This window comes from Periophthalmus magnuspinnatus, chromosome 22, assembly GCF_009829125.3.
Source record: "Periophthalmus magnuspinnatus isolate fPerMag1 chromosome 22, fPerMag1.2.pri, whole genome shotgun sequence".
NCBI classification, from domain to species: domain Eukaryota; kingdom Metazoa; phylum Chordata; class Actinopteri; order Gobiiformes; family Gobiidae; genus Periophthalmus; species Periophthalmus magnuspinnatus.
In genome coordinates this window covers 19,295,749-19,319,227 of record NC_047147.1, presented here as the reverse complement: position 1 = coordinate 19,319,227, position 23,479 = coordinate 19,295,749, and the positions used below count along the sequence as shown (strand labels likewise).

Sequence of the window (23,479 nt, the reverse complement as noted above, 5' to 3'; positions counted from 1 at the left end):
AAAGGGAGATTGTGCTGTGATTAAGAACAGTGCATGTGCAGAGTCAGCTAAAGACAGGCCTATAAATATGCAGCTCCTCAGGCCAACGGCCAAGTGCACACACCAGACAGTACACATCTTAGCAGTAGGTCTGGAGCAGATCAATAAACAACGTTCAAGTTATGTGTGGTAGAGGTTAGTAACTCACAACAAAAAGGTCCAGAGTTCAGTTCCCATAAGATAACCTAAGACCTGTCTGTCTTGTCTTGCATTAACAAAAACAGGTAAAATTTGGGACTATGAGACTAAAACAGGAATTAACCAGCAGCAAAGTCTATAAACAGATAGAATAGATAGAAGCTAGGACTGAAGCAGGACTGAACTAGGAATAAATCTGGACTAAACCCAGACTAAACTAGAAGGCCAACTATAGCTTAATTAAACATGTTCTTAACCACGATTAAACCCAGTCTGAGCCAGGACTAAAGCAGGACTGGAGCAGGACTGGACCAAGACTAAACCTGAAGGCCAACTACAACATAACTAAATCTGGACTTAACCATGATTAAATCAAGACTGAACCAGGACTAAACCAGGACTAAACCAGGACCAATCTAGGAGTAAACCTGTACAGTATGGTATTCCTTACCCAAAACCTGGCACAGATGTAAGTCAACCAACAATTCTAGCTGAATAACTCCAAAAAAATAAAACACAAAATCGAAAACACTTTACACGATTGGAATGTGAAAAGAACCAGTTGACAAGTTAATCCTCCACCCAAGATGTTGTCATCGCACGAAACATGGCTGTGGTCCACTCTGATCTGGGTCAGTGCAGTATTTGCTAACATTTGTACCAAAATGTAGCGACCTCGGCTAGCTGACACTTTGTAGCCTGTACAAGCCACCTCATCATCTGCAGCGCATCCAGTCTGCTCCGGGCTTATTTACATAACTCAAATCAATAGCGTTGCCTCGTCCAGCTGTGTGCCATCATATTAGCCTGTTGCTATTGACGAAGCCTTTGGAAGAATAGTAATTGGTGGTCCATGTGTAAACCATCTGACATAACTAGAGCCAAAAGGTTACAGGCACTTTCTAGAGCTTGAAGAGCTAGCCTACTGACAGTGTTGCTTTCTTTTTGATTATGATTTGAACCTTTTACACCAAAATTAGGCTAAAAAAACATACATAATTTAGTTACAAGTAAGATATATGCTTTGTAGTACCCTTTTGATACTCATTTAGGCTGATATCGATGCTAAAATTTCACAGTTTAAGCACAATTTAAGCGCAGAAATGTACAAAGCTTTCACAGAGCATGTTGACCCTGCATTTTGAGGCAGTCACACACACACACCATAGTCGAACATACTAGGCAATTTGGAATTGTGTCTTGCTTAAGGACACAATAACACTTTCCACTAGACTCTAAAGCCATTGCTGCCCCATTGTGGTATTCCCAGCAGTCTCTCATCCAAGTACTAACCAGGCTCGGCTTCAAAAATCAGACATTGACAAGCAAGTTCTGTCCAGATAGTGTATTTTGTGTGTGTGTATATATATATATATATATATATATATATATATATATATATATATATATATATATATATGTGTGTGTGTGTGTGTGTTCAGTCAAAGTCTTTATACAGCACAATTTGTAATTCAGAGGCATTCAAAGTACTTTACAGAATAAGAAATACATTAAAATCATAATACAGACAAATAAAAACGCAATTAATCATGAAACTGCCCATACTGGTGTATCTCCATGAGCACATTGTCCTCTTTGTAACAGCCCAGGAGAATGCAGTGACATCACATGTTCTACCCCCCCCCCCCCTCCTCTCTCTCGCTCTCACTCCACATGTTTGCTGTTGTGTGTCTGCTCACAGGAGTGACTTTGTTCGTGGCCCTGTACGATTACGAGGCTCGCACCGAAGATGACCTCAGCTTCAGGAAGGGCGAGCGCTTCCAGATCCTCAACAGCACGTAAGTCACAACATGGTCCACACTGCATAACACACACAGTCAGATAGATGTTGTGCTCAGTACCAGGGCTGTCAAAAATATCCGAGATAAGTTACTAATTGATACTGAAATATATCACAAGTAGAGAGTTAAAAAAAAAAAAAAAAAGACATAATCAAGACAAAATTTGGCCTTTTAGAATCATCTTGAGCTTAATCAGAACACATGGTAACAAAGAAAGCCTAATAACTATTATTTTTGAAAGAACATTGTGGTATCGAAATTGATATCATGTATTGAGACTATTCCTTAATATTAAAATCAGGTTTGAAATTTGTGTATCTTGACACTTACTCTACTTAGTACTACAGTTTACTTATAGTATGCAGTAGTAGCAGTAAAAGAAACTATCATCAGCAGTGTTGCATACCTCTACATATTTATCTTTGTAATAAATACTTAAAGCCACAGTGTGTAACGTTTTAGCAAAAAGAGAGACCAAAACAAATTTAGTGCACTGGAAAACATAGAAAAACATGCGTCCATACTCTGAGTGGGCTTGCATCTCCACAAACTTGACTTATTTGTCCTAGACTGGAGCAGGGCCTCTTCTTGCTTGTCTCCATGGAAATGTTGTTCTTCAGGTTTATAATCTTCCACAGTATGGCATAAAACTCATCTACCTCCATGGACAATGTGCCGAAGTATGGTTTTAAGGTGACGCGCCACCTCCAGAAAGTTACATGCTGTAGCTTTAAAAGTAAAAAAAAGTATTCTTAAGTATAAAAAATGGCTGTAGGTTGCATTATCAAAAATGAAAAGAAAAAAAAAACACACTCAGATGGCTGATGTCAAAAACGTTTTATTTTGAGATTACGCTTCAACAAAAGAGTTTTTCAGCTCGTTTCTTTCTTCTGTGTTTGTCGTAACCAGCGTGATGTAAGGACCGAAGTTGCAGACTCGCAAAGGTTTAACAATGTCTTTATTCACAACAATCGTGATCACAAGGTTAATAGTTCGTCGTATAGTCCGTAATCTTAAAACAAGGCAAGAGTCCAAGAACCATAGAACCTGGGGAGCGTAGGTGCGGAGTCGTGGACGTAGAGGGACCGAGGTGTACGGGGAGCAGGGCGAGACAGGATCCTACCAGGGCTGAGGTGCATAAGCAGGGGAGGTCCGGAGCTGGTTCCCGGCGGATTCCTGGAGGAGAGTAACAAGGTTCCGATAAGCAAGGGCAGACACAGATCTGAAGCAGTGTAAAGCCAAGAGCATATTCACGTGAGTACGCGGACGTTCCGGCGCCGAGTGACTCGTCCAGACCCCTCTTATCCGCGGCAGGTGGCGTTGATTGCGCTGATGGGGAGCAGGTGCGCGCGGGAGGAGTCCGGATTCCGCCCAGCTCCGGAGACAGACAGGTGAGGAAGGGGGGAGACGAGGGCGCAGGGAGAGCAGAACAGGAATCATGACTGTGTTGCTTTGGATCACAGCAAAAATCGCTGTGCATTTTCTGTTTGATTTGTAGGTCACATTAGTTTACTGAAAAATCATCAGTTGCATTTCTTCATTTCTGCAGGCTGTATCTGTCTTAACACATAAATAACCTGTGTGTACTGTGTGTGTTCAGGGAGGGAGACTGGTGGGAGGCGCGCTCTCTCACCACAGGAGGCACTGGATACATCCCCAGTAACTATGTGGCTCCCGTGGACTCCATCCAGGCTGAAGAGTGAGTCCAACTACCCTACGTGTGCTATAGCATAATCATATCTATTCAAGGAAGTATCCAAATATGATTGTTTTGTGTTCCCTCCTCTGTGTACAGCTGGTATTTCGGAAAACTAGGCCGGAAGGATGCAGAGAGGCAGCTCCTGTCCAACGGCAACGCTCGGGGCACTTTCCTTATCCGAGAGAGTGAGACCACCAAAGGTATGAGCAAACTGGAATAGGCTATGCTCGTTGTAGAATCACTATTGACTTTATTTGGCCCCACCTACGTTTGCCGTAAATGCGACAAAACTGTGCTTTTTTGTGGTCTCTGATTCTCTGGGAGACTTTAAAACGGCTCTGTATTCCATATAGATCTTATTTACTGTCAAGATAGGCGGCCCGATGCAAAATAAGACAACCCGAATGACAGTTACCCCAAGGCAACTGCTGAAATAAGGTGAATAGTTTAAAGTGTGTACGGCAGCTACTTTCACTTAAACCTACGTCATTGTATTTGAGATTCTAATGAAAATCTTCCCTAGTTTTTTCATCGTTTTAAATGTTTGGTGAAGTTTATCGTTTTACTTACTGGTTGGACACAGGCAGCAGATATGACATAGAAGAGGTAATTTCACAAGTGTTAACCAGCAAACATAATGTAAACAAGGGCCAAAACAGGTCTACTACAAACAGATGTCAACGTCCATTTTGTTAAATTAAGGTTTAAACTGTTAGAAAAGTGTGTTTCTTGCATGTAACTTGTCCCTGCATTTTGTATGGATTAGGTGTGGGATATGGTGTTAATGACAGAGGTACCCAAAGCCTATTCCGTTTCTTCTCAACTTTCTTTTACACAAATTACCTCTTAACTCATGTAAAACTATAATACATGTTTAGCACATCTGGTTTATGGTTAATATGTTTGTAAGTACTGGGCCTATCCTCATGAAACAGAAACTGACATGAAGTTAAATGTTTAAATTCTTAAAAAACTATGAACTTTACTATGAAATATTGGATTATTCAAACATTCTGACACAATTGTTGTCTGTGGGCAGTAATGTAACAAAGTAAAAGTGGTAAAATACTGTACTGCACTTAAGTAAAAATTTCGATATGTGTACTACTACATTTTTGAACTGGACTAAAAAGTGGAATAATTTTTTATTACTGTGTGAGACCTGCTGAAAAGTCTGAGGGTTTATTTTTAACACGTTCATAATTTGAGCAAACACAAATATACAAATAAAAACAGCAGGAAAAAAAACATTTATCTAAGAATTTCTGTTGAAAAAAAATCAGCACAAATCATTATCACATTGGAAGCCTCATAAGACCTCAAAATCTACATGAAATACTTTTACTTTTTACTCTTTACTTAAGTAGATTATTTCATTTGATATTTTTACTTTTATCTGTACTTTTACTCAAGTAACAAAATTGAGTACTTCTTCCACCACTGTCTGTTGGAAGGAATGAAGTTTTTATTTTTATTTTTATTTCATCCATTCCTTAAAACATTAAAAGGTTAAATATTCATGAGCAAATTGTTACAACTGAAGGCAAAATGAAATGTAACTAAAATAGAGTTATATATACACGCTATATCTGAAATTATGACATCAAATTCTTAAATGCCGTGAATCCAGCCTATTTTTTCATAAAGGTTTTGGATTTGGAGTGTTGATAGTAGCATATTCTGGTAGAAGATGTAGTTTTGAAATGAAACCCGAGGAGAATTCTTGAGTTTTGATTTCAGAGCAGGGCGGCTGGTACAGACAGGTTGGAGTGGGAAGACGACAAACTTGTGATATGCCAAAAAACAAAATGGCCAAATGGCAAAAGCAACAGTCATATTTGAAAACAGGAACTTGAAATAAACATTACGGGGACCAGGTGAACAGTTCCCAGAGTATATCTACCTTTGGCTTGTCTATACCTACATATTCATATCAACTAACCTGTATTTGGTAGGTTGAGAGGCAGTACAAAATTCACTGACTGCTTCTTTAGTTTCTTTAGTTCTTTAGAGACTCATTTGAGGCTCATTCTGCTTTCTGTTTGGATTATCGTCTTGAATCAAAACACCAAATTATAACAAACAACTTGGCCATCACATCTAATGTTTTTGTAATTGAGAATAAATCAACATTACAACTGTTATCAGTGAAAGTGATATTTGAGAGACTCATTTTAGACGTCATCTTTATGGAATGTAAAATTAAAATCTTCCATGCAGTTCCTTTTAAGCAGTAATTCAAGTCCTAACACCTTCCCTCTTGTTTCCGTCCTGTAGGGGCCTACTCTCTGTCCATCCAGGACTGGGACGACATTAAAGGAGACCATGTGAAGCACTACAAAATCCGCAAGCTGGACAATGGAGGCTACTACATCACCACCAGAGCGCAGTTTGAGACGCTACAGCAGCTGGTCCAGCATTACTCTGGTTAGTTCCATCCTCACACTGTAAACTTACATACACTGATATTATATCTAACCCTGATCAGGTCCATGGGGGAATAGGAATTGTTTTGTTGCTGTTTTCTCATCTCCTCTTGAACCAACCTCTTGAGAGTAATTCTGTTTGAATTGGGAACATGTTCTGCCCCTCAAAACCTGGACAGAGCCACCATGATATGAGGCCAGCCATGTGTTTGTAATCAGAAACACCAGGCTTTGTATGTAGTGACAGTATGCAACCTTTTAGCCAAAAATGAAAAAATATTAATTTTAGTTCAATTTAGTCATTTTTATTGCACTGAAAAACATGTGCGCTTACACTGACTCTTACTTGGTCTGGAGGGCCTCCCCGTACTTGTTTCCTTGGAAATGTTGTTCCCTTCTCTATAATCTTCCACAATATGACATAAAACTCATCTATCTCCTTGGAGAACCATACTCTCCTTGGAGTATGGTTTTAACTTTCTATGAAATCATAAAGGTGACCTGCCACCTCCAGAAAGTTACATACTCTGTTATTAATATGGGCAGTAGAAGGTGATGTCACATAGTATTTGAAATTGCAGTGACCACTGGAGGTAGCACACGATGTTTTTACAGTTTTTGTCCAGAAAGCTGATATGTAGCAATTTGCAATAAAATGAGCAGGAACTGTAGACAATGCTATTAAAACTCCATACACCCAGTTTAGTATAAAAAAGTACTGTAGTGTTTTCATTCCACTTTATAATTTGCTATTTTCTTATCTATGTTATAATAATGTTTCCTCAATTCCAGGCATCTTTTTGATGTGTTTTGTTTCATTCACACATGTTTAACACACAATCCCTCATATTTAGGCTGAGGAAGCACTCCATTGTGTTTTTAAACCCCACTGACTTTCACTAGAATCATTTGGCTAATGTCAGCCCTGGAAATGCCGAGCTCCACTGAACTAAAGGTAATGAAAAACTTGAAAACTACCACTTCATGACATCACAAGGTGGAACAGAGCATCTTGAGCTGTAGAGATGTAGACAACCTACTAATGCAGCTCTACACAAACACGTGTGATTGAAACAAAACAATACTGTAACTTGGCTAAAATCTCACAAGAATCAATTTTGTGTAATATATGACCATTAACCTCTCCTCCTCTCCCTGTCTGTCCCTGTCTCTCCCTCTGTCTGTCCCTGTCTGTCTCTGTCTCTCCCTCTCTGTCTGTCTGTCTGTCCCTCTCTGTCCCTCTCTGTCCCTGTCTGTCCCTGTCTCTCCCTCTCTGTCCCTGTCTGTCCCTGTCTGTCTGTCTCTCCCTGTCTGTCCCTGTCTGTCTCTGTCTGTCCCTGTCTGTCTCTGTCTCTCCCTGTCTGTCCCTGTCTCTCCCTCTCTGTCCCTGTCTGTCCCTCTCTGTCTCTGTCTGTCCCTCTCTGTCCCTGTCTGTCTGTCTCTCCCTGTCTGTCCCTGTCTGTCTCTGTCTCTCCCTCTCTGTCCCTGTCTGTCCCTCTCTGTCCCTGTCTGTCCCTGTCTGTCCCTCTCTGTCCCTGTCTGTCCCTCTCTGTCCCTGTCTGTCTGTCTCTCCCTCTCTGTCCCTGTCTGTCTCTGTCCCTCCCTCTCTGTCCCTGTCTGCCCCTCTCTGTCCCTGTCTGTCCCTGTCTGTCCCTGTAGCCCGAGCCGCAGGGCTGTGCTGCCGCCTCATCGTCCCCTGTCACAAAGGCATGCCCCGCCTCACAGACCTCTCCGTCAAAACCAAAGACGTGTGGGAGATCCCCCGAGAGTCTCTGCAGCTCATCAAGCGCCTGGGCAACGGACAGTTTGGAGAAGTCTGGATGGGTACGTACTGTATGTGCACTTGTACTACTGTTACTACTGTCCCAGATTGCTCTTGTGTACTTTCATTTGTATCACTACTGCTGCCCCATACTGTGCTTGTGTACTTGTACTACTATTACTGCCTCATACACACACACATCTGGATAAGCACGTATTGTATGAGTACGTGCACTACTGCTACTACTGCCCCATACTGCGCTTGTGTACTTGTACCACTACTGCTTCCCCATATTGTGCTCGTGTACTTTCACTTGTACCACTATTACTGCTCCATGCTGTGCTTGTATGCTTGTACTACTATTACTGCCTCATACACACACACATCTGGATGGGTACATACTGCTTGTGTACATGCACTACTGCTACTACTGCCCCTGTGTACTTGTACCATTATTACTGCCCCATACTGTGCTTGTGTACTTGTACTACTAATACTGCCCTATACACACACACCTGGATGAGTGTGGACTACACATGTGTTCTTGTACTACTACTCCCCTGTACTGTGCTTGTGTACTACTACTACTGACCCATACACATACTTGTACTAATACTACTGCCTCATACACACATATCTGGATGGGTGTTGGGCGCCTGTGTACTTGTTCAACTACTACTGCTACTGTCCTATACGCACACATTTGTTCTAGTACTACCACTACTACTGCGCCACACTGCGCTTGTGTACTTGTAGTGCTACTTCTGCTCCACCATTCACACATATCTGAATGTGTACTCCATGTGTGCTTGTACTACTACTACTGCCTCTGACACACACAGGGAGGAGGACATGGCTAAACATACCTAGCATGTTGGGTCATTTGCAGCTAACACCCAGATACTGTTACAATATCAAGCTCACAGATTTGAACCAATTTAGAAGTATTTGATTGTGTATGCACTGAAGTGAAGTGTAATAGGCGTAGCAGTATTAGTACAGTACTGGGGGTAGTAGTACTAGCACAGATTGCATCAGTACTAATAGAAGTCGCAGTACATTTGGGTGGTACTACAAAGAATACTTCTCACATTGGGTCATCCAGAGCTAGCGTCCAGATACTGTTCCCTGCAGTGAGACACAGAGATTTGAACCAGTAGTTTAGCTCAAGTGGCTGAAGTGGAGTTGTTGTAGTATTAGGCCTAGTGTTGACAGAGGTTATTTGTACTCAGTTCAGTTCCTATGATTAAAACAAGTTGGAAATCAAAGGCCTCTCTTTGATCTGAATGGTCTCTACCTAAACCCCAGCACCTGTAGCTGATCATAAATCAGTGCTAGTGCAGCTGCTGCAGCTCAGTGAGTGAATTCTGGAGGTTCTGAGTTTTCACATGAGGCCTGTCCATAAACTGAGAAAGAGAAAAACGTGTATGTGTCTCTATCTGCAGGTTAAGGCTCTGGTTCAGTTGTGGTTCAGGTTTTCATATATTTTTTAAGCGAAAGAGCGCAGGGTACATACCGTTCCTGTGTAGATCCACTGTGTACTTTTTAGCCAAAATATAGACTAAAATAAAAGCATATAATTTCATTTTATTGCAGTGAAAAACAAAACAAAAAAGTGTTCTTACTGTGAGTGGGCTTGCATCTCCACAAACCTGCAGGAGGGCCTCTTCCTGCTTGTTTCCATGGAAATGTTGTTCCTTTGGCTATAATTTACCACAGTTTGACCTAAAACAAATCTCCATGGAGAATGTTCTGAAGTATGAGTTTAACCTTCTATTTCCATTTAATCATGCAGTTCACATTACACCTTCAGAAAGTCACGTTGTTGCTTTAAGTCCTGCTTAGTCCTACTTTAGACCTGGTTTTGTCTTAAATTAGACCTGATTTAAATTCATTTAAAGAACACATATTATATAAATTTACATTTTTTTTTTATCTTTAAACCATGTTATATTGTTGCCCCCTCATCAAAAACAAACCTGGAGCTGCATTTTGCTTCATTCACGCTGATTTGATACATCCATTAAGCTACAGTCGTCTTCTCTGAACACTCAAAAATGCTCTGTTCACATTTTGCCTTCTCCAGCAGTTTGTAAGTCCATAAAACATCTCTGAACACATTCTGCACTCAAGTTGTGTTCACGATTAGCGTAGCATTCATGGGGAAAATGACTTCATTTGTTAATTTATTTTTGTTCATCCCTGTTGCTGACAGTAGAGGGAGCTCTAATGCATAAATACCTCATTGGAAATGGAGTTGAAAGTATATTTTCCAAATGTAGACATTATTTTAAGTTAGAAAATGTGAAATTCTTATTCTTAGGTGAGCAAAAGCTTAAAAGTGAATTGAATGCATTATGTGTGTCCTTTTGAAGTGCTACTTGATGCATCTTCCCTTCTTTTAAACCTGTATGTGTTTTGTCTCAGGCACCTGGAACGGCACGACCAAGGTGGCAGTGAAGACGCTGAAGCCGGGCACCATGTCTCCAGAGTCGTTCCTGGAGGAGGCTCAGATCATGAAGAAGCTCCGACACGACAAGCTGGTGCAGCTGTACGCCGTGGTGTCTGAGGAGCCCATCTACATAGTCACCGAGTACATGAGCAAAGGTACATCAGCATGCCACATAGTAGTTGACTTAAGGCATGACCACAGGTTGGTAGTACTCAGTTACACTCAGTTACATGTACCTGAGTCACTTTTTAATAAATTGTACTTTGCAGAGTACTTTTCTAGCTGCATACTTTTACTCCTACTTCAGTAATATTTTTATACAAATGACAAAAGCTTTATGTCGACAATATGAAATGATTTTCCCTTCAAATTACATCAACTTCAACTCTTTAAGTTAGTCTTATGGATAAATATTTTTGTCCTACTTGAGTAATATAATTTTGGTAGGTAATATTACTCTTATTTGAGTACAGTTTTGTTTACTTACTTACCCACCTCTGGACATGTCTTGCCGATTGATTAATCTACTAAAAACATATCTCTGCATCTGACACAAACTGCACTCACAAGACTACACCTGCAGGGGGGATTCATGCAAAAAACTATTTATGCAGAAAAAAAGTACTAGGAAACAATGTATTTATATAAAGACTAAACTTGTGAATCATGAGTTTAATACTCATTTTATTTGACTAAGACTCCATCAACAGATTAATTATATAAATGACTGAACTAGAGCCCAAGCAGACATCAGTGTCACATCCATGTTCTGCCAACACTCCCACGCACTCATGTATGTACCTGTACTGGAGGCGTGTATTCATGGAACAAAGAGTGGGTGGGGGGTTTCCATGGTGATAAATTATGGGATGTAATGTTGTTCAGTGCACAATTAGTGGTGTTATTACAGAAGTCAAGATTAATCTGTCAATTGACTAAATTAAAAAACAAATTAAAAAACCTATACTCCACAAATGTAAACATAAATATACATATATATATTTTTAATCTGTTGTCTCATTAAAGGCTCTATACGTGATTTTTACTGCCTTAAAAACAAGTTTCGTTTTAAACAGTTTGCAGTGTTTATAAGTTAAGAGTGGAGTTTTGCCATCACAGTAACAACAACTAGATCCACACAGAACACAGCGGGCTTATTTTGACGTCAAGACCTGCTTATACAATTTATCTGTACTGGGGTGAGACAGGTTTTGCTCAAATAGATGGGAAAATATCGAATACAGGGCCTTTAAGAAGCAACAGCTAGTACTTAGAATACACACAGCAAATATACACATTGGTATCTAATGTTTCATGTCGTCTTGTCCCATTTTGTGTTCTTCTTTGGGACGTGTTAAAGGTGAGTCTCAGTCTGATGAGTCCTGTGCCGTATATGCAGCTGCTCAGGTTATTTTAGAGCTCCTGGAAATACCTCCACTACTCCAGTTCTGTGTGGGATACGGGTGAGCATATGTAGCCTGACCAGTGGTGGAATGTAACAAAGTATAATGTAGTGCTGTACTGAAGTATACATTTTAGGTATCTGTACTTTACTTAAATTACTTAAAGTACATTTTAAAATCCTTTTTTTTTTAACTTCACTACATTTGAGAGAAAGTGTCTTACTTTTCAGTCCAGTAGTGGAGTAGAAAGTACAAAGTGTTTTATGACAGTTTGAAACCTACTTAAAAGACTGAGGGATTTATTTGTATATTTTTTTACAAACAACTGGGACAAAACGATTGAGTCAGTTGTTTCTGTTGAACAAAATTCAACACAAATCTGTATCAAAATCACTACATTTGAAGCTTTATTAGATCGGACAATCTCCATGAAATACTTTTACTTTTTACTCTTTAAGTACATTTTTAAACAGGTACTTTAATACTTTTACTTGAGTATTTTTTTTGCTCCAGTATCCATGCTTTTACCTGAGTAACAAAATTGAGTACTTCTTCCTGCGCCTGCCTTAAGTTAAGTGACAAAACCTATTTAGTCCTGGGTGGAGAGATGATCCACAATATAAGAATCCAGCTGGACTTTGGATGAGTTCTTTACACACAAAGTAACAGAAAGTATTGGATATTAATTATTTCATTTTCTCTTTGTAGGAAGTTTGCTGGACTTCTTAAAGGACGGAGAGGGGCGAGGGCTCAAGCTTCCAAACCTGGTGGACATGGCCGCCCAGGTAAGTCCATACATGACATTTAGTAATGGTTAGTGTACTCCATTCTTAAAAATAATACCTGGAAGAAAAGGCACAGTGGGATAAGTATTTGCCCGCTACCTGGAGGACGTCTAGTTTAAACTCCGCCCACATTGCCTGCTCCTGTCCTTTTATGACTATTTGACTGCAGCAGGAAGGTCATCTGATGTAAAAAACAACCTTGTGAGAATATTTAAGATACTGAAATGATAGTTAAGGTTACGGTACACTTTATTGTCCCCGTAATGAAATTTGCCCTCTGCATTTGACCCAATCCCTCAGTGGCACACTCGATGGGTCAAATGTCCACTTAAAGCAACAGTACCTGATTTTTACCGTCTTAAAAACATGAAAAACAGAACTATTTCATTGTAGTTTACTTTTCCTCCTTTACCTTATGCATCACGAGCATCTTAATTATTCACCATGATGAGTTTATAAGCGTTTTTCACAAAGTTTCAGAGGCAAGAGCTGACAACAACTAGCATGGTAACACGCACTTCCTGATTATCGGACCAAAAAAAAAACGCCTTATGATTACACGCAGACGGCACGCACGGTCTTATTTTGACCTCAAGAGCTGCTGATACAATAAATCTGTACTGAGGCAAGACATTTTGCTCAAACTCATGTGAAAAAATCTGTTGCAGGGCGTTTAAGGAATTATTTAGCCAGGTCTAACAAGTACAAACTATTTTAAAAGTAATAAAATCAAATAGTTTCTTTAACCCCTCTCCCTGTGTGTTGTTTTACAGGTGGCGGCGGGCATGGCCTACATCGAGAGAATGAACTACATCCACAGAGACCTGCGATCGGCCAACATCCTGGTGGGAGACAGCCTGGTGTGTAAGATCGCAGACTTCGGACTGGCCCGGCTCATCGAGGACAACGAGTACACCGCCAGACAGGGTAACCACGAACAACGCAGTGTTTATACTATGATATACGCTACCCAAAATATACTGCATATGGTTGAAACTCCAGTATAGCTTGCATGAAGAAATCTGATTGTGGAAAGCCAAAGGTAGAAGTGAGTTTGCATTTGAGCAAGTATCGATACTAAAAACCACATGGTAATATAAAAGAAAGTACTAGCATTTACTGTTGAAAATCTCATTCTATTGTCTAAATATAGAATCTTTTTTAATTATCATCATGGAATCGGAATCGGTATTAAGTATCGAGTCTATTGCTTAGTATTGAAATAGAGTTTGAAATTGTTGTTTCATACTAAGGTTGAGTTCTTACTTGTCCTGGTTTGGTCCTGGTTTGATCTCGGTTTAGTCTTGATGTAGACTTGGAAGACATTGGTCCTTTTCTAGTCTTAGTTTAGTCCTGATCTGGTCCTGGTTTAATTATAGGTCCAGTTTTGATATGAACGCAGCTATACTTGGTGGTTTCTTTCAGCTTTTAACTATAATATGGCTGTGTCCTGGTTTTGGTTTGGTTCTGGTTTGATCCTGGTTTTGTTTTGGTCCTGTTCTAGTCCTCATTTAGACATGGTTCGGTCCGGGTTTAGTCCCAGTTATGTCCGATTATTGCTGTGCTGTGTGTGCAGCTTTGATCTCTGCTATGGACAGTACATTTTGTCGTTGTGTTCTTGAGCAAGACACTCACCCCTCCTTACTCTCATATGTACTTGTATCACACTCAGATTATTTTGTGCCCAACAGAAGTAGAAAAGGGGACTTAACTATAACTATAGCAGTGTTCCCTTATCATTAGTTTACTCAATGTGGTATTTTTGATTGATTCCTGCATGTTTGAGTAATAGTATTTTCCTGCATTTGAGTCTTGAACACTTAGAAAATGTCTGTTTTCACCTATCCCCTATCTCCGCCCACAGCTCTGTACTTACTTGTAACTATTAAAAAAACAAATAAATCAGACCCGTTTGAAGCTGATTCCATTTTAGCTCAATATTTGTGTTTGCAATTAACAAAATTATATACAGCTGAAATTTAACAGATACCAAAGTATATGAAATAAAAGTATTATGACTACAAATGTTATTGTCTCTAGTTCTTACCTGAAAAACAGCCTTAAAAAATGTATTTAACTTTAACTTAAAATAGAGCAGTGGTTGGTTCACAAACTTGTCACACCAAAGAAAATATTTTCCTTTCCGAGAACTGCCAGATCTGAACCCGGTCAATAAAAGAACTATAACCAAACCTATACTGACGCTAAACCAGGTCTAAAACCAGGTCTAAACCATAAATAAATGAGTCTTTAATAAACTAAAATGGAGGATAGTTCTATGTGAGTTGAACGATTGTGGAGTATATACAGAATAAGGCAGGATACACAGGATTTGAGGTTTGTGGCAGTGTTTTCAAACGTATCAAAAATCACTAAGACCACAAACTATATGCCACTGCTCAGAAAAATGTATGAAGAACTGGAAAACTGCAATCTCCTCCCCATTTCACTCCTTCGCAGAAATGATGTAATTAAAATGAATGTCGTTATCAATCCTTACCATGTTATACTGATAAATCATTCTTCAAATTACTGACTGTACATGTAACCTGTTTTATCTGGAAAAAAGATACAGCTACAAGACTCTGTCCAAACTCAAAGATAAAGGGACATTAAAGCTTTCAGACTTTGAATTGCTCCTCTCTGGACACTCATCCAAAGAGAACCTTTCTTGTTCCATTGCTTTCATTACTGTTCATTAATAATATAAAAATATATCTTCCCTGCAGAGTATTTTGTTGTGTGTAACAGTTTGTGAGTCAGTTTTTTTACCATCATGGAATCAGTATCGAGTATCTAGTCTATTTGTTAGTATCAAAATTGAGATTGAAATGTTAATATCGTGACAATACTTATTTGTAGAGGTCTAAACTACTTGGTTAGCAGGTTTACACAGAATAAGACCCCATGGAGACACAGGGAGGGAGGGCATCTGGCATACAGGGACATTTCAGAACATGTACAGATCTAAACTACAGGGTTGCAGGTATGCAGAGTAGGATTTTGATGTTTGTGGAGGAAATCGTGTTATTTCAAAAACTGCAGTCTTTGCACTTTGCTACTTGGATCCATTATATGTAGATTATAAGGATTTATATGAGACAATAGCAGAAAGGTGAAGTGTTTTTTTTTAGTATTTATATGTAAAAATGTAATCTGTCTTTATATAAATACTGTCTTTATATAAATACTGTCTTTATATAAATACTTTGTTTCCTAGTACTTTTTTCTGTATAAATAGGTGTTGAACTCCCCCTGCAGGTGTAGTCTTGTGAGTGCAGTTTGGGTCAGATACAGAGATGGGCTATTTAATAGCGTTGAGAGTTTTTGCCACATGTCTTTAGTCGACCAAGAATTTCTTTATTGGACTCAACTACAACCCCAACATGTTTCCTTCCATAAGAGCTCCAGTCTGCAGACATGTTTTTTACAAGGCCAAAAGCAGTGGAAAACAGAAGGGCCTGCGGTGAGGAGCGTGGTGCATACAATCACACACAGAGTCCACTTTTAGACAGAGCAAAAGTACAGCATTGAGAATGGAATGTTCAAGGGCACAGGCAGACACGGGTACAGACAGTGAGGACGGGTACAGACAGTGAGGACACGCGTCCTCACTGTCTGTACGGGTGCGGTGCAGACGCGGTGCGGACGCGTCACGGGTGCGGTGCAGACGCGGTATAGACGCGGTGCGGACGCGTCACGGGTGCGGCGGAGACGCGGTATAGACGCGGTGCGGACGCATCACGGGTGCGGCGCAGACGCGGTATAGACGCGTCACGGGTGCGGTGGGGAGCGTCACGGGTGCGGTGGGGACGCGTCACGGGTGCGGTATAGACGCGTCACGGGTGCGGTATAGACGCGTCACGGGTGCGGCGGGGACGCGTCACGGGTGCGGTATAGACGCGTCACGGGCGCGGTGGGGACGCGGTATAGACGCGTCACGGGTGCGGTATAAACGCGTCACGGGTGCGGTGGGGAGCGTCACGGGTGCGGTGGGGACGCGTCACGGGTACGGTATAGACGCGTCACGGGTGCGGCGGGGACGCGGCGCGGTGGGGACGCGGTATAGACGCGTCACGGGTGCGGTATAAACGCGTCACGGGTGCGGCGGGGATGCGTCACGGGTGTGGTATAGACGCGGTATAGACGCGTCACGGGTGCGGTGCGGTCGCGTCACGGGTGCGGCGGGGACGCGTCACGGGTGCGGTATAGACGCGGTATAGACGCGTCACGGGTGCGGTGCGGAAGCGTCACGTGTGCGGCGCAGACGCGGTATAGATGCGTCACGGGTGCGGTGCGGACGCGTCACGGGTGCGGTATAGACGGAAGCGTCACATGTGCGGTATAGACGCGGTGCAGAAGCGGTGCGGACGCGTCACGGTTGCGGTGCAGAAGCGGTGCGGACGCGTCACGGGTGCGGCGCAGACGCAGTATAGACGTGTCACGGGTGCGGTGAGGACGCGTCACAGGACGCGTCACAGGACGCGTCACCGACGCAGTACGGGTGCGGTGCAGACGTGATATATAGACGTGTCATGTTACCGCTTTGTCTGGAAAGTTCCATATATGAGGTAGTATTTCAGTAGTCTATCCCTTGTTTATGTTAACAAACTTGTCAATATACGTATCTAAGACAACGTATGAATATCTGACTCCCCATTATTCTTCATTTCATGTGTAACTAAATATAATGTTTTTGTTTTGTTTTCTTCCAGGGGCCAAGTTCCCAATCAAGTGGACAGCTCCCGAGGCGGCTCTCTATGGGAAGTTCACCATAAAGTCAGACGTGTGGTCGTTTGGGATCCTGCTCACAGAGCTGGTGACCAAGGGGCGAGTGCCCTACCCAGGTAGGGCAAGTTAAGCTTTGTTTACTCAAAGCTTGAACTTGAAAACTTTAGTCAAGCTGTTGTGAACAACATGGTAAAAAAATAACCTCTAAAATGAAATGAAAAGTACTTTTTACTTTTCAGTCCAGTTCAAAAATGTAGTGGAGTAGAAAGTACAGATACCTGCTCTCAAATGTAGTGAAGTAAAAGTTATAGTTGTAACTGTGAGACCTGACCTGTAACATGGCCTGTTAGATAGGTAAGAGATAGGTAAGTATATTATCATACTGTGGATCATTCCAAGTAAACCGATAACATCTCCATGGAGACAAGCAGGTGGCAGGTTACATAGGGCACCTTTAACCTTTCAGAACATGTTTGTAGAGATTTAAACTACAGGGTTAACAGCATTTATATAAGATAGTATAAATTGTAGTGCAAACAACTTCATATCCTAAGTGTTCTTGATTTGCTGAGTCTAACCTTGAACTGTTTGACATTTAAAGGGCCCATATTATGCTGTTTTCTTATCTGTTATAATGTTGTTTCCTCATAAAAAACATGTCTGGAGTTTTGTTTCATTCACATGTTAACAGATAAACCCTGCATTTTTTGACTGTGTAATTTGGTTGATTTCAGTGCTGAAATTGCCAGTCTCTACTGAACTAAAGGTAATAGGTACAGTGCTGTGAAAAAGTATTTGCCCCTAACCGATTTCTTACTTTTTCTGCACCTTTGTCACTCTTAGGCTTTTCAGATCAGATCAGGAAGGGGGCAAATACTTTTTCACAGTGTAGCTGCTAACTTGAAAACTACTACTACATGACATCACAAGGTGGAGCAGAGCGTTTTGAGCTTTGGAGATGTAGACAGACTAATAAACCAGGATTACTCAAACATGTGAATGACATACACTCCAGGTATGTTTTTGAGCAGGTAACAACATTATAACATGGCTTGCAAGAATCCATTTTGTGTAATAGGGACTTTTAGGCATTTATTGTCAAAGTCAGCTCATAAATTATAAGAATATGGAACAGACACCAGACTGTCCTCCCCAGAAGAATCCACTGTGTCTGCTGGGATGCTGTGGGTCTGCTGCAGAGGCCCAGAGCTCAGAGCTATAAAAGGTAGCAGCAGCAGCAGCCTGTTGTGTAATGTAGGCTACAGACAGTATGCAGATGTCCCAGGTGAATGTGTGAACAGACTCAACCTGGCAACCTCACTTTCTCCTCTTAGAACATTCAACAATCTATATCATATGGAAAATATGACTTTTAGATACAAGTTATCAGACGCATACAGTAAGTGATGGGGACGTGGATTACAGCTGCTACTACCAGATTTCAACACATTCATTTAAGTCCACCAAGAATTTGATATACAGTTTGATCTTTACATTTTTCTCTAAACAAGAATCCACTTCGCATCCAAATAAGCTGTTGTTGAAAAAAGTTGTAAATGTTTGTAATAATAATTGTCCATTAAGAATCCTCCACAGTTCTCCTGGGCGTTATACAAAACTTTTTTTTATTATTATTATTATTTTATAAGATGTTAAATATACTTTTTTGTTATTGTCAGCACTTTATAGTACACTTTTGTCGTGAAAATTCCAACTGGTGTGTGGTCAAATCTCAAGGAGGCAGGCATCAGATCTCAGAGGCTAATAAGCAGGGTGGGTCTGGTTAGTACGTGAATGGGAGACCACTGGGAAATAGAGGTGCCACAGGGGGGCGCCAGTGGCAAAAAAAAATGCCATTGTGTCCTTAGGCAAGACACTTTACCCACCATATGAAATGTGTGTGTGTGTCTGAGGTGCTGATGGTGCAGATTGGGAGCCTCACTTCTGTCAGTCTACCCCACGGCAGCTGTGGCTACAACCACACCACCGAATCTGGAGTGATTGAATAACATTTGAAATTGTAAAGTGACTTTGAGCAGACTAATGCAGTATTACTATTATTATTTGCAAAGACAAACCCACGTCTAGAGAAGTTACACAGAACACTATTAACATATAAAACATAGAACTGAGAAGATAAGGAACACTTTGACCCATCTTTCAGACATACAGGGGCTCTGAAGTGCAGATCTTGAGCTAGTCTTAGCCTGAGGATCACATGATTGGGTGTGTTTCAGGTTTGATCTCCAAAGCTGTTTAAAGCTAACTTTTCACATTTCATCCTTCCAGGCATGAACAACCGCGAGGTGCTGGAGCAGGTGGAGAGGGGCTACCGCATGCCGTGCCCCCAGGACTGCCCTTCCTCCCTGCACGAGCTCATGGTGCAGTGCTGGAAGAAGGACCCAGAGGAGAGGCCCACCTTCGAGTACCTGCAGGCCTTTCTGGAGGACTACTTCACTGCCACGGAGCCTCAGTACCAGCCCGGGGACAACCTCTGAGCCGGTGCCACTGCTGCTAATGCTAATGCTAAGGCTTTGGGTAATGCTACGGCGGAAAGCAACGTCCACGTACAGGGAAGGGGGCTGGAGCAAGAGGATTGGTCTGGTTTGGAGTAGTTTTGGGTAATATTTTTGAGATTACTAGGTCGAGATTATTTAACTTGATTGGAGTTACCAGTTAAAAGTTTGGACTCACTTTATCATCCTATGTTTTTTTCAACAGTGCGATGGCAGAAGTTTATGATTCTCTAATTTTGACTTAATTTGGTGGGATAAAACCTGCTGTAAAAATATATATATATTTATTTTTTTACACCGATCAAGAAGCAATTTGTCAGGAAAAGTTGAAAAATATGTTGAAAATTACAGGAAGTAGAGAGTTCTTGAACACATCGATCACATCACACTGGGGAGAACTCAAAAGTTACATTACATCACAATTTACAAATAAGAAACACATTTATTTCTGATACTTTAAACATGAATTCAACAAAAGTTTTGGGCCAGTGTACAACATGATAACAGTTTTGGACTCCCTAGTGTGATGTCATAATTTCCAACCAGGAAGTAAAATTTGACTCCTAACAATTGGCCAAACTGGGTAGTCTAACCTGTCATACGGACTTTACTACATTCGGTACATACTGAAGACATCAAATATATGAAGGAAGACTTGGATGCAATTATGTAGCAAAGACTATTGAAATCCTCAAAGTAGTCACCCTTTGCTTTGTCGACAGCTCTGCAAACCCTTGGCTTTCTCTCAATGAACTTCATGATGAAGTCTCCTGAAATGGTTTCACTTCACAGTTGTGCCTTGTCAGGGTTCATTAGGTAAACACCAAGAGTGTGCACAAGTGTGTGATCAAAGCAAAGCGTAAAGGATATTTTGAAGAATCTTAAATATAAAACATGTTTAGAGTAATTTCACACTTTTTGCTGCTTACTACATTCCACGTGTGTTCATTCATAGTTTCGATGTCTTCAGTGAGAATCTATATTGTAAATAGTCAGGAAAATAAACATTACATGAAAAAGTGTGTCCAAACGTTTGACTGGTAGTGTATGTTTTTAAGACGATAATTGTTCGGTTTGTCTCAATCAAAGTACAAATAGAGAAAAAAGTCTAGTAATACACTGAATAAGTAAAAATAATGGGTCTGCAAAATAAGATTAGAAATAAGTAATACAATAAAATGAAAAAAAAAATGCTTCGGTTGCCTTAAAATAGCAAAATAAAAACCATTTGGACCTAGCGGTTCAAAAAATCTTAAATCTTAAATTAAAATTACTCAAATCACGATCAATCTTCTTAGTTCAAGCCATTCTATGTGGAAATTGCTTTTGGCTGTGTGCTTGTCCTGTCACCGGCTCCCCAGCAGAGGGCGTCACACTCCACACATTTGGTCATCATGTGGATCTCCATTGACTTTGTCCAAGTTTTCCATGCACCAAGACTTTAACCCGGAAAGACAGAAGAATTCTCACGAGACTGCCATGGAGGAAGTTGTACGTAATGTAAATATACCAAAATTTGCTTGTTTACTTATCTCTTATTATTATTATTGTTGTTGGTTATTTTTCCCGTTTTTCTTACTTTGATATTCTCGGAAAACCTTTTGTGTGGATTTTTTTGAATCCGATAAAACATCTGGTAGTGAGCAGGCAGCGAGCGTATATGAAGTAGGTTTAGACATGGTGGGCTAGTTCCTGGGCCTTTCCCTGGAGTCCACCCTACCTTTTTTACAAGCTTAATTTAACAATACTGATACACTGTAAAATAATATATACGTCTACATAGAAATGACTTGAATTCTGAATTTTTATTTTGTAGCTAAGTCTAACCATTTTTATTTAGATTTGTTTATGTGTTAAACTAATTAGAGCTTATTTTTTTCTGATTTCAAAACCAAATCATCTGCCATGGAATAGTTATATTAATTACAAGTGTTACAGAATTCCACTTAAAATGTATTTCTATTGGCAGAAAATGTTGCTTTGAAATCAGCAAATAATATCTCGAAACTAGTGTTCTGATTTCAAAATAATTTGCACTGGGACACGTTTTTTCCATGTTCAAACTTAAGGAATTCCAAATTTCATTCAAGTCATTTGGACAGTTTTATTTGGGATTGATGTCTGTTTCAAATGATTTTTTTTCTGATTTCAAAACCAAATTATGCGCAGTGGAATACTTCTTTTACTTAGAAGTACAAGTATTATACATTTCCACTTAAAATGTATTCTGTGAGCATAAAAATTACCTTTGAAATCAGAAAATAATATCTCGAAACTAGTCGTCAGATTTCCCAACTGAATTATTTGCAATGGAACACATTTTTGTCCAGGTACAAAAAAGCTCAAAAATCTTAAAGAAATAAATACATAAATAAATAAAATAAATCAGAAAATGTCTCAAAACCTGCCTGATTTCATACAAAGTTACCAGCTATGGAATATATGTATCATAATTAAAATGTCACAAAAACCCACTTAAAATTGTGCTGCATTGGTACAAAAAATATATATATTGGTTTGAAATGTTAAAATAATCTCAAAACTTGATTTTCAGATTTCAAAACCCAAAGAATGTCTATTTATGCACTATATTTCCAACACTTAAAATTGTGTTCCATTGGCAGAAAATGTAGTTTTGAAATTAGAAAACAGAATTTGTTTTCAGATTTTAAAACCAAACTATTTGCGAAGTAATATCTGGCACATACTATAAAATTCCTCTTAAAATTGTGTTCCACTGGCAGAATTTTATTTATTTCTTTGCTTTGAAATCAGAAAATACATAAGTCAAGTCCACTAAATTTGACCTAAAACACAGGTAAACCCAAACTCGTCTGATCTACTCAAACGTCCCCATTCAGAATCCATGTGATTTTGAAGTAGCGTGTGTGTTGACTTTTACAGTGTGTGTTTTCTTCTCAAGGAGCTGTATGATAACACCTGTTCTTGCCTTCTCATCTTTAGTAATATCTTCTAATATAAGGAATGCCTTTCATGCTTCTACACACTAACTACTATACTAGCCTATAGCGCTAACCATGGACTCCTCCTCACCCTGTCACTGCGCCATCCGAGCTTCAGCCAATCATTTTCTATTTTAGACTTTTTATTATTATTATTATTATTATTTTTAAATTGTTTGTCGCTATGGATACAGAATGGCACTCGGGCTGTGGAAGGATTTTTGCTCGGGCAGCCTCACAGACGATAAAAACGGACTGCCAATTTCACAATGAAGGATTTGCTACACCTGTCTCCACCCATCCAGAATGGATTGTATAAGAGGTCAAACATTGCATTGTAGTTTTTATTATTTAGGTGCATTCACGACTGGTTTGATGTCGGAATTTCAGATGGAGGGCAGGTCTGTATAACATGTTTTTGAATTTGCTGTTTTAGATCAAATATTCAAATTTAAAATGCACAAATGTTGAAATTCATCTTAATCTTCTGGCCAAATGTCGTCTTAAAGGTGCTCTATGTAACTTTTCTGGTGGAGGGTAATCTGCCTGGTTGTCTCCATGGAAACATTATTGCTTTACCTATAATGTTCCACAGTATGGCCTCAAATGTATCTACCTTGTGTCACTGTATTTTTAATTGCTGAAAAAACATACCATGAAAAATATGCATTCTTATTGTGAGCTGGCTTGCCTCTCCATGAATTTGACCCATAATGTGGCGCTGTGGCATCACCTTCTTGTCTCCGAATACCCAACTTAAATG

At 40.1% G+C, this 23,479-nt stretch overlaps 1 protein-coding gene across 1 annotated transcript in view; it reads left to right on the top strand.

Annotated features, from left to right (window-relative positions):
- The window catches only part of LOC117390379 (tyrosine-protein kinase fyna), a 42,275-nt gene extending 20,025 nt beyond the window's left edge, over positions 1-22,250 (top strand). The window contains exons 3-12 of the mRNA XM_033988103.2: positions 1,880-1,976; positions 3,580-3,678; positions 3,775-3,878; positions 5,956-6,105; positions 7,764-7,928; positions 10,294-10,473; positions 12,430-12,506; positions 13,280-13,433; positions 17,222-17,353; positions 19,527-22,250. Of these exons, the coding sequence (XP_033843994.1) occupies positions 1,880-1,976; positions 3,580-3,678; positions 3,775-3,878; positions 5,956-6,105; positions 7,764-7,928; positions 10,294-10,473; positions 12,430-12,506; positions 13,280-13,433; positions 17,222-17,353; positions 19,527-19,735 (1,367 nt within the window). The 3' untranslated portion in view covers positions 19,736-22,250. The remainder of the gene's footprint in view (positions 1-1,879; positions 1,977-3,579; positions 3,679-3,774; positions 3,879-5,955; positions 6,106-7,763; positions 7,929-10,293; positions 10,474-12,429; positions 12,507-13,279; positions 13,434-17,221; positions 17,354-19,526) is intronic.
- The last annotated feature ends 1,229 nt before the right edge of the window (positions 22,251-23,479 follow it).